Source organism: Gymnodraco acuticeps, unplaced genomic scaffold (genome assembly GCF_902827175.1).
Source record: "Gymnodraco acuticeps unplaced genomic scaffold, fGymAcu1.1, whole genome shotgun sequence".
Taxonomy (NCBI): domain Eukaryota; kingdom Metazoa; phylum Chordata; class Actinopteri; order Perciformes; family Bathydraconidae; genus Gymnodraco; species Gymnodraco acuticeps.
In genome coordinates this window covers 2,363,659-2,374,650 of record NW_022990023.1, presented here as the reverse complement: position 1 = coordinate 2,374,650, position 10,992 = coordinate 2,363,659, and the positions used below count along the sequence as shown (strand labels likewise).

The window sequence follows — 10,992 nt, the reverse complement described above, 5'->3', positions numbered from 1 at the left end:
GTGCGAGCGAGCTTCATCCTCAGCTCCCGCCTCTATCAGTCCGTCATGTCTCCATGGTCGCAGCCAACACACACAGTTAGTGAGAGCGGCCCCTTGTATATTTAAAGAAAGAAAAGGGAGTAAAAAGAGAAAGATATCTCACCGTTCACATAGATTCCTCACTCAAAGTCCAAATCCTCTTCTTATGGGGTCAATGAGAGGTTAACGTCTCACCTCACAGCCCACCCAGACCTCTCACATACTTGGCTTCTCAACAAAGTCACTCACCATCTCCGCTGCTACTGACAACCATCCGTCTAACTTTCACCGCCAGGTAACAAATGTGTCTTTCAATTCCTCCTCTAATCCCTCAGTGTCATCAATTTTGGAAATATTTAAGTTGCCGTGGTGTTTTACATCAGGTGTTTAACATCAGGCATACAATGGAATGAAAGTAGGATGTCATGAAGCCCATATAATGATACTTAATGTAATAACATGGTGGTTGTTAGAGTTGACATTAAACATGTAAACTTGAGATATCTAAAAAAGTACATAATCCGTTTTAAATCACAGCATGCACACCCTCATCTAATGGTTACTTTTTTTATACACTCATGATCCCCAGAGGAGGAATCCGGATGACTCCATCTTCCTTTACCACCAGATCCATATAAGAACATCTTTGTTTTTACCATTTCAGCACATGCATGAACGGGAATATGTTAGGAGGGAATTGTTCCAAAGAAAATAGTTCCTACATGAAAATATTGACAAGGTCTGTGGATTATCTTTAGTAACCATGTCATGGTTTCTTAGAAAGAGACATTGCTTTTGAGTTTCAAATGTATTTTTGGTGCCACAAGCCTTGTGCCATGACATACATCTCCAACTCACAACAAAACAATCTAGTTTGAGTAATCTAAGATTAAGCGGGAATATATACGATTTGTGGGTAAACTGTTCCTTTTAACATCAGCATTCCAGCCTCTTCATTGTGCACAAGTTGGCATGCTGATGTTAGCATTTAGCTCAAAGCACCAGCGTGCCTCACAGAGCCGTTAACATTTCTGTAGACTGTTGAAAGATGCCCTGTTGGGAGCAGCTTTTACAGGCATGTAGCTCCTGTGTAGGAGCTGTGCGGAGTGGAAAATGCATGTTTGTACTAAACCTTTCAGAGGTGAAACGGTCATAAAGCTTAAAAGCCCTGGGTAATTTAAATATTTACCTACACATTTCTACAGAACACACAATGGCATTGATATCAAATGAAGAATTCCTACCCTGTGGCAAATTTGTGTTTTCAAAAACACAAATAATATTGTACCTAATACTTTCAATACCCATCCTGAACACAGAAACTATTAACAAACACATGATGAACTGACACATGCCAGATTGTATTGGTTAATGTAATAATTCATAGAGTTTGAGCTGGTGGTCAGGATGTTAGTGTGTCGCTCTGTGTACCGGGAAAAACACATGGGCTCTAGACCACAGAGCAACCACTGTTCGACAAGGATTCTCTGACTGCACACAGCCGTGTCGCTGTATTTTCCCTGCCCAGATGTGTGCAGCTGTTAGAGGCAGGAGTGCCAACAGCGCTCTGACTCAGTGTTTGGTGGACAGCCAGTGGACTCTGCCAGCTGTTGGATTGTTTAATGCTGGTTGGAAATACAACTTCAATTCAAAACATTGCTCCAAAACTGCTGTAAATAAATAAGCTGTGAGCACAGAGAGGTCTGAGCAGGAGGTGGGTCAAAGAAAATAACTTCAATGTACTGGTGAAGGGATGAAGTGCAAGAACACCAAAGTATGGTTCATTTACTACTTTATAAAGCGCACAATATGTTTTCACGGTCTTAATATATCAGTTTTCTGTAATAATCTTTATAATCCTATTACGTCAATACACTGCAGCACTGCTGTAACAAGCAATAAACACAATTCATTAAATGTTCTCGTTTAAGGTTAATCTGTTGTAACATTGCTCAAGGTACACCTCTACATTGGACCATCTCAAAGAAATATAATATAGCAATTGTTATTTGCATCAAAGTGATCCTCCTTGACCCCCCCCCCCCCAACTAAAAAGCACATGATTAAATACAGCGTTGCCTAGTTACAGTATTATGTGTATAGTCAAATATTAACTGTAATCTATACTGCTATTTATTTTTACCATACATGGCGAGAACGTTTAACCACGCTAGTCCCATATATCAATATTCAATGTCTGGCAACACTTTATGGAGCCTTTTTATAGATGGTCAGTGACAAACCAAAACACATTAAGGGAGAAAGACCTAACAGTGGTTCAGCAGAAACAGGCCTTGTGTAGTGCACATATCATTACAAAGTGTTCCTGCTGGCACAGCGCTAAAATAATGCACCAAGAATCAGCGTTATAACCACGTTCAAATAACTGTATCAATGTTTGGCTCCTGTCTGCTTTCACCACTGGTATTCTCCTCCTCACCGCAGTCACCTCCTGTAATTATTTACTTTTGGTGAAACTGTCCTTGCGTATTTGTGAATCTTTTTTCTAAGTAACTCTATTTTGACAAGTTTAGCTCTGTATAGAAACCCCCTGTAACGGGTCTAAAGTGACGTCATGTCCCACTGCCGGTTTCTCCCTGTAGGAATGTCACACACTGGCGTTTCAGGACAGAACTACGGCTTATTGGTTTAGTTAAACCTCAACTCCCTTCGGCAAAAAAAAGAATATATAATCAGGATCACAGACTCCGATTTGAAAGTAAATTCATAGCATAATTAAGCCATGGCCTTCATGGACGCTGCCTACTTAAATCTTAATTTATTCTCATGTTTCGTTCACAGAATCTTTAATGTTTGGGCTATCGGACGCAATAACATTTCCCCCTTTTCTTCTTACCTTATCAAATGCTAGTATGTAGGATTAAACTTGTAACCATGTTAAAACTGTTCAAGGGCTTCTGAAACATGTTAGTTCAACATTAGAGTGTGTGGGAGAGAAACTCCCTCTGGAGGGACCTTTGGGATGTCAGGCTTTGCAGACCATTTACATGCACACAAACCTATATATAAATCAGGAAAGGGAAAAGCCCAAAAGCATTATAGGGCCCCTTCAAGTTATTTCCCTGAAGTATGAGTGAGTGAGTACAGACCCGCAGCACCACTTAAACCAGACTCGAGTAAAATCCAGTATAGGACGTGGACTCCAAATATCCTTCACGGTTAGTGCGCTCTGAATGTTCTGCAGACTTGATAAAACTGTGGCTCTTTTTTAAAGATATTTTTTTTATTTGTGTTGCAAGTGCTCTACAAGGGTGCAATATAAATGATCACGGTTTCCAAAATAATATAATAAATAAAAATGACATCAAATACATCTTATTTTGTATCACTATACATTTGGACACAATGCATGCCTTTTTACAAAAAAATCTAAATTGCATTGCTTAAGTTGACGGACTATGCCATGACAACTACCTTCATAGTTATTATTATTATAATAATGAACAGAAAGGTTCAGCTGTACAATCTTAAATACTATACAATCCTCAACCTGGTCACCAATATCTAATCCAACACATTTATCTCAGTACGTTTTCCGTCCTGAATGTAACGGGGATCGGATAGAATACAAATAAAGAAGTCAGCTCCATCTGCTAGTTAATGTTACCAACTCAGTATATGGCATATCTCACGAAATGATGGCAATTTGTTATTAAAACAAAAGAAAAAAATCAGGTTTGCGACTTCAGAATAACTTGCAATGCTGTAACCTACTGGAGACCAAAGAGAGGAAAGTCAAACGATCAGACAAAGGAAATAAAAAGGGGAAACAGACGGTGTGCAAAAATGTGAAGGGATAAGGAAGAGGAGGAAAAAATATAAGCATCAAAGCATTTTGTACATTCTTCTTTCGTGAATAAACACTGAGGAGTCTTTCAGCATTTTGCTTCTCCTATAACTCTAGTGTTCATCACAAGCTGGGCATTAGCTGAACGTCTCTTCAGCTTACGTCCACCTTAAGATGCAAGAGCCAGGTATCCAGTAGCAGACCTAGATAAAGATATTTTACAATGATATTTTGGTCTGCATTTAAGAATAAATATTGCATTTGTATACCATGTGAAGATATACTCCTTTTGTATCAAAACATGTAAAGAAGGGACTTACTCCATGTTGCTTTTCAGCTGGTGCACAGTGCGCTTGTCCAGGTAACGGCAGAAGAGAGTCAGCAGGTTGGAGGGCATGAGCAGCGGCTCCACCAGAGAAGACTCAGACAGCTGTCCCGCCACCTGGAAGATGGTGTCCGTCCTGAAAGACAAAAAGGGACACTAATGTCTTTAGGGCTCATGATTTTGTCGAGTTGATTTAATCAAATTATCTGTAAAACGGAGTTCTTGCACTTGGGACAGTTTCATCCCACAGGCCATAAGAAGGTTACACACCTGAACTTTTGAAAGAACAAACATAACATTAATCTGTTTGCCACTCACATAGATATCAATATTGCAATTACTGTATATAGACTATTCTGCACAGTTTCAGCGTCATATTCTGTTTCTATTATATTTTATTTTATTTACTTGTACTATTTTATTGTGTTGCACTGTTGGAGGAGCCTGTGACCTACGATGTTCATTGTCATAACTACACTGTAGCTATGCACACATGACAATAAAAGCCTTGAAACTTGAATAATCACGCAAAAACATCCATTGGAATATTGTATTAACTAAAAGATATCATCCAGAATAGGAACAAGACTTCAAATACTTTTGTAACTAAGACAAAACATCCAATTAGCAGACTAATCAACTAAGAGGGGTCAATCATAAAGGTCAATATTGTATGAGGATGTTAAAATGATTCATCACAGAATAAAGGCTTTAAAAGCCCCACCATGTCTCAAAGTCGCCGATGCTGGGCTCTAGAGGAATGCCTGAGGACAGCAGCTTCTCTCCTTGGGACAGGAGAGCGTACAGCAAGGACAGTCCAAACTGAAAGGACAAAAGGTCACAAAACATTGATGCAAAAGTGGCATTAAATAAAAGCCAAAGAGCAACAGAAAGCTCAGACCTTGTTCTGACATGCCAGCGTCAGAGACTCGTATGTCGTCAGCTCTTTGAGGACGCCGATCAGCTGGCTGAACGCCAGGCCTCCAATCACTTTGCGAAGAGGAGGGTAGAGCACTGGAAGGGCCTGAAATGTATATTGTTTTAAGGTTTTGAGAATGGAAGATTATTCCTGACCTTTTGAACTAAGCTCGAAACATAATTATCAAAAGTTGGCGTTTTTTAACACACAACGTCAAGTGAATCTAACCCCTACCTCTTCTGAATCTCTGCCCATCAGTGCAGGAAGGTTAGAGGTCACTATGCTCAAGATTTTCAGAGCAGCATTATTTTTCAGGAACGGGAGCAGACGGGCGAGGAGCCTTTTGCCTTTTGAGACCAGCAGGAAAGGAAGAAACTCCACTCCTGAATCTCTGCATCGAAACATCATTGACCAAATGTAACATCCATCACAATTATACAACTCAAAAAGTAATAGCTTCATTAAAAAAAGCTAACAAAACGAAGTAAATGCATGTCACTTTAACCAAAATGCATCACTTCTCAGTGATCTACCCCTGGAGGCAGGGTGTGTACAACTCACAGGGTGCTGTGATGTTGCAGCTGGGAGTAGATGTGCTCCACTTTGCCCTGGGACTTCTCCATGATCGTCCTTTCTTCTGCTTCAGACAAGAGAGGGGTTTTCATCCTCTCCGCCTCCTCCACCTCCAACAGAACCATGAACAACTGCAGGGCAGAACAGGTGTGAGCGGCTGTTTGAGAAGGTGAATAAAATACATCTACCTGGATCAAAACAAGTAATAAGCAGGTACCTTTTCTATTTTACTGAGGACCTCTAACCGCTGCTGCTTGATGTCTTTCTGTTCCTGTAATGAGGAAATATGTCTCAGTATTAGGAACAGCAAATAAATACATTTAAAATAGGACAAATGTTTCTCATAAACACAGTCACCTCGAGCGGGCCCTGAGTGTGGACTGCATTGACTGCATTGACTGCGCTGATGGCCCGGCGAGGAGAGTAACATGTGGACACAGCAACCTGACCCAAAGAGCCTTCAATGTGCACCACTGCAAGAGAAACACACTTTAACAGGTGGAGAAAAAACATGTTCCGCACTAAGAGCTCCTAGAGTAGACATTTCTCAACATGCAGGCTGGCAAAACAAATGCAATAACATGAGTTCATAACATGAAAAGGTGAAGATAGATGATAAACCTGGTGCGTAAACATCAGTTTTCGTGATGTAAGGTGTGGTGAGTTTAGGCGGCTCCCTCTTGCTCCTGATGCCCAGCTCTTCCTCTGCCATCTTAGCTTCTATTCGCCGGTAGTACTCCTAAAACAAAGTTCAAAGTTTCTAGTTATGAAATGATTTAAGTATTTGGTAATGCACTCTAGAATTGGCTTTTCTGATACAAAAAAAAAAAAAAAAAACTTTAAAAAAAGGGGCAAGATCTCGAAAGAAAGAAGAAGACGCAGGAGCTAATATTTCCCACCTGGTAGTAGTAGTCCTCATGGTACGGATTCTCACTCTGCAGCTGGATCATCTGCAGCCGGGTGATCCACTCCTTCTCTTTGGCCGTCATGAGATTACAGTAAGGATCCCAGTCCTCTGTTTTTCTACAGAGGTCATATTGTTTTTATAAATAGGCCTTTCCCTTTTGTGTGACATACTGAATATGAAATGGTTTGGAATCTTTGAATACTCACCTTTGGAAAATACGTTGTTTTTGACTGAGAAGCCGTCTATGTTGTGGGTGGAGCATGGTGACGGGACCGGGGTATCTGTGGGTCAAACAATCAAATTAAAAAGCACAGCGGATTAGTTTAACACTCCACAGTTTTAGGGTGAATCTGATAGTGGCTCTGGTTCAAGTAATTAAGCTTATTCATTTTTTAAAGACAACATTAATTGTTTATAAAGTTTGAAGACATAGGAAATGCACATCAAGTTTTATATGAGATTTGTCCACTATTCTCTGTTAAGTTTCGTGGCTGGTTGTATAGCCTTCATCAATATGTCATGTCCTTTGATGCCAAAGTACATCCGGTTCAAATGTATTAATGCCTTCCCTGATTTATCCTTTACATGAAGGATTTGTTTATGAGATTTACAGCTGCTTCCCTTAGATCAACTCTTATAACTGTATCATGTAAATACACAGCAATGCCAGGGATTTGATAGGATCCAGAATGTCAGGCCAATGAAGAGATTTATATACGTATGAGGAATTAAAAAAGATTGCCAAGTCATAAATATATGTGGTACTTTTAACTTCACTGACAAATATTTCCAGCCACAAATCAAACATCCCTGTGTGATACACGGGATCACGACACACCTCAAATGCTGTACCGGATTAGACGAGGGGCTGTAAAAGGTGGACGGCCTCGGAGAGTTGGCACCGAAGCGAAGTTGTATCATCTTTGGGGTGGCGGGGCAGCGCATGAAGCCTCCGGTCTGCTTCAGAACAAAAATAAAAACATCCGTCAGATAAATGCAAACAACTCTTTGTAAATACGTTTGCTAGACTGCCCCTTTTTATTGATTTAGTTTTTTTGACAGTGTGAATTTTTTGGCTTTGCAACCAACTGAATACCCCTCTATTCAAGTCTCCCTTTACACAAGTGTGGTGACACGGTGGTATCTTTCAGGATCCACAATGTTGTTTTGAGGTCAAATAAAACAATTTAAAAACATGAAAAGGCCTTCTTTAGAGCCAGTGATTGGTTTGTCCTTTATACAAACATAGGGGTTCATTGAAGCAGCATAGGAGACCCCGAAGAAGAGGACCTGTACCCTAAGGATAAAGGGCTGAGAATAGATCCTCCCAAGTACTACACACTGGCCCTTTAACGCATCAAAAATAGGGCCAATGTATTATTGAACAAACCTGATTGTAATGTTGCCGTGGGGTTAACGGCTGACGTGAGAAGATAGGTGATCCTCCTACCATGGACGTATGCATCTGCAAGAAAACATTATTAATTGAAGGAACACTTGACCTGTTTGGGTATACTAAACAGTTTAGAAAGTGCATTTCATTTATTGTAGATATTCAGAGAAGAAGATTGATACAGTACAATGGGTTATTATTATATCTTCAGCAAACAATGTGTTCGCTTAGCATTAAGACTGTCGACAAGTAACAGAGTGGTATTGGTCCTCTCATCAAAAATATAGCAATAAAAAGGAAAACCCTGAAATGTGGAACTACTCTGCTAAATGTAATCCTCCACCTGAGAGGGGCCTCTTAGGTCAAACGGGCTCCTGGAGTAAGATCCTCCGAGCTCCCCTGTCCGGCCCCTGTAGAAAGAGGCGGGACACGGCACATCCCGGAAGTTGGAGGTCAGGTGCTGCCCTCTCCCTCTGTGACCATCAATCACACACACGATAGCACTGTCCTAAGAAACAGAATGAAATAAGAAAAGCGTTTGTTTAGGTAACTCACTGCCACAGAGAATGTGTTCTTTAGTGATCCTAACCTGAAGTATTGATCCTGAGATTCTTCTAGTCTTTGTGGAAGATGGTAACATAAACTAAAACAAAAAACATCAAGCAATGAAACATTAGCGGTACGAACAAAGCAAATCTAAACCGAACAATACGCCCTTTCCTTAAATTGTTGCTGGTGTTTTCCTTTTGGTTTGTCTGAGTGTAGTTCCCTTGCATGTCTTGTGCCGAGTTTTATTTATGTTTGTTTTAGTTTCCCCACTATAAACAAATATAAATAAAGCAAAAAAGGCTTTATTTATGAAAAAAAGCGACACTTACATCATCGTCAAAGGTTTTATGATACATGGTATTCCCGAGGTCCACTATGGCACTGTCAAGAGTCTTAAAAAGCAGAACAAAAGAAATGTAGTTAAGCTTTCAAATCTCAAATCTCATAATAAATTAATGTATCTGAATCACCTTGATGCTGGGTCTCCCCTCCACTGTCCTCATCACAGCGGGGTCTTCAAACATCTGCCCCCTGCCCAGCCCTCCTCTCAGCGCCCTGCATCTGCCACGCTGCGCTGGAGGAGCCCGGGAGAAATACTGTGGTCTCTGTCTGGGAGGGGAGGGGGGGCTGCTGCGGGGCGAGGGTTTGGGGTCTGGTGGAGGTGGAGGTGGTGGGGGCAGCGGCACTCCAAACTGAAGCACATCGACGCTGGGGTCCTCTGTGGCATCCAGATCTGATACAGACACATGTAGAAAGACTCAGAGTGAAGATTTCATCCCTACACATGGGAGTTTGCAACCCTTGGGTCTTTTTGGACCCGGTGAGGTGGTTTTCTTGAAGTATCGTTGTAATTACATTTTTTATCATTTCATATTCCAGCTATTCCTCAAAAAACATGTTTTGGATATCATGCCATTCACATTTTAAAATGTACATTTTAAGAAATTGTAGTTTTTGTATTACTACCCCAAGCTTCCATAAGTGGGTCAAAAATGACACGCATACATTTTCTATGGGATCCTATGGGAACCTTTGATTCTTATCACCTGTTGCTGTCAGGAATACATTCACTGTAGACCACACAGACTACATCACAAGTGACACCTCTCAGGAAGATTATTTTACACAGCAAGATCTGATACCTGTCAGTCAGTCAGTATAATAATACATTATATTTGTATAGGGCTTTTCAAGGACTCAACATCGCTTTACAATATAAGGGAAAGTTAGGGTGGGGGGTATAGGACTATCAAACTTGATCAACCGGCATGGATTGATGGGGGGGCGCTATGAGTAGACAAGAGGAGAAGAGATGAGTTTTGAAAAGGGACTGGAATATTGTGAGGGTCTCAGAATAGCGGAGATATTTGCATCAATTTTTTTTCAAAATGTAAAAGAAATTTCTAAAATTATAAATTGTGAAAAATGAAATATAAAATGTTTCTAGTGTGAACCAAAATATAATACTAAATATTATACAAGTGATTTTTCTTAACCAAAATGAAAAAGATGGCATAAAAAACACATATTACTCTAATACGGGTCCTTTTAGACCCACTTATGGAAGAGTGTAGGGTCCAGTCACTCGTGCATCTAAAGGTTAAGCCTCAGAAATATAAGAGAAAGTAAACCGGGCATGAAGCTGGAGCCAGCAGCCTGTTGAGCTAACAGGGCTGTTGCTCTATCTAAAGAAGGGATTACTTTTGTACCTAGCTTGGAACTAATGGACAAAGAGAAACACATCTACACACCCATTCCAAACGTCTCCTCATTGTGGACGTTTATCGCCTCATCTTCCTCAGCCATGGCCTGCAGGAGCCCACAGTCCATGTTGGTCCCATCCTCTTCATCACTCCACTCTCCTCCATTCTCAGGCCACTGAGGCTGGGACTCCTTCTCAGCCTCCTGTGGGATTAAAACACACATGACTACAAAGCAGCAAAATGAAGAGAAGCGTTCAAAAACAAGCCGGAAATGCAACTTCAGGCTATAAAATTAGCTTTCATTTACAAATGTTTGCACATTTTGCCAGCAATGGTGGTAAAAACGACTAATATGCTAATGAGCATGCTGACCACCTGACTAGCTTGTTAGCATGCAATGTACGCCCCAAATTGACACAACAACAATTTAACTAATTGAAAGCAGTCTAATGATACGGACTTACTTGTTGCTGTTCTGAATCACTCATTGTGTCTTTTTTTTCGTTTTTTTTACGCCGACGGTTCACGGTGACTTTCTTTCTGCTGCAAGTTACCTGCTGGCTCTTGTCATACAGCGCGCAAGGCTCATTAACTGTAAATGAACTCACCTGTGCAAGCTTCAGAGGCGCGCACACGTCAACACTTAACTATCATCTCAAACCTACTGTATGCTTACTGTTTATGGATATCAAATGTGGTTATACATTTGATAAAGAGTTTATATTAATTGTACTGTTTATTTTGAATATATGGACACATTCAGGATGCAGGCAATGATTTAAAAAAACAGTAATACT

General features: G+C 40.5%; 1 protein-coding gene across 1 annotated transcript; it reads right to left on the bottom strand.

Annotated features, from left to right (window-relative positions):
* Positions 1 to 3,995: 3,995 nt before the first annotated feature.
* patl2 (PAT1 homolog 2) lies at positions 3,996 to 10,683 on the bottom strand. The gene is made up of 19 exons (XM_034214618.1): positions 10,660 to 10,683; positions 10,244 to 10,397; positions 8,963 to 9,225; positions 8,822 to 8,884; positions 8,533 to 8,586; positions 8,287 to 8,451; positions 7,941 to 8,015; positions 7,389 to 7,507; positions 6,757 to 6,831; positions 6,543 to 6,666; positions 6,265 to 6,382; positions 6,001 to 6,116; positions 5,861 to 5,914; positions 5,632 to 5,774; positions 5,305 to 5,461; positions 5,053 to 5,175; positions 4,876 to 4,973; positions 4,147 to 4,287; positions 3,996 to 4,029 (listed from the first exon to the last, which is right to left on the bottom strand). Exons 1-19 carry the CDS (start codon positions 10,681 to 10,683, stop codon positions 3,996 to 3,998), a joined length of 2,100 nt encoding a protein of 699 aa, XP_034070509.1.
* Positions 10,684 to 10,992: the final 309 nt, after the last annotated feature.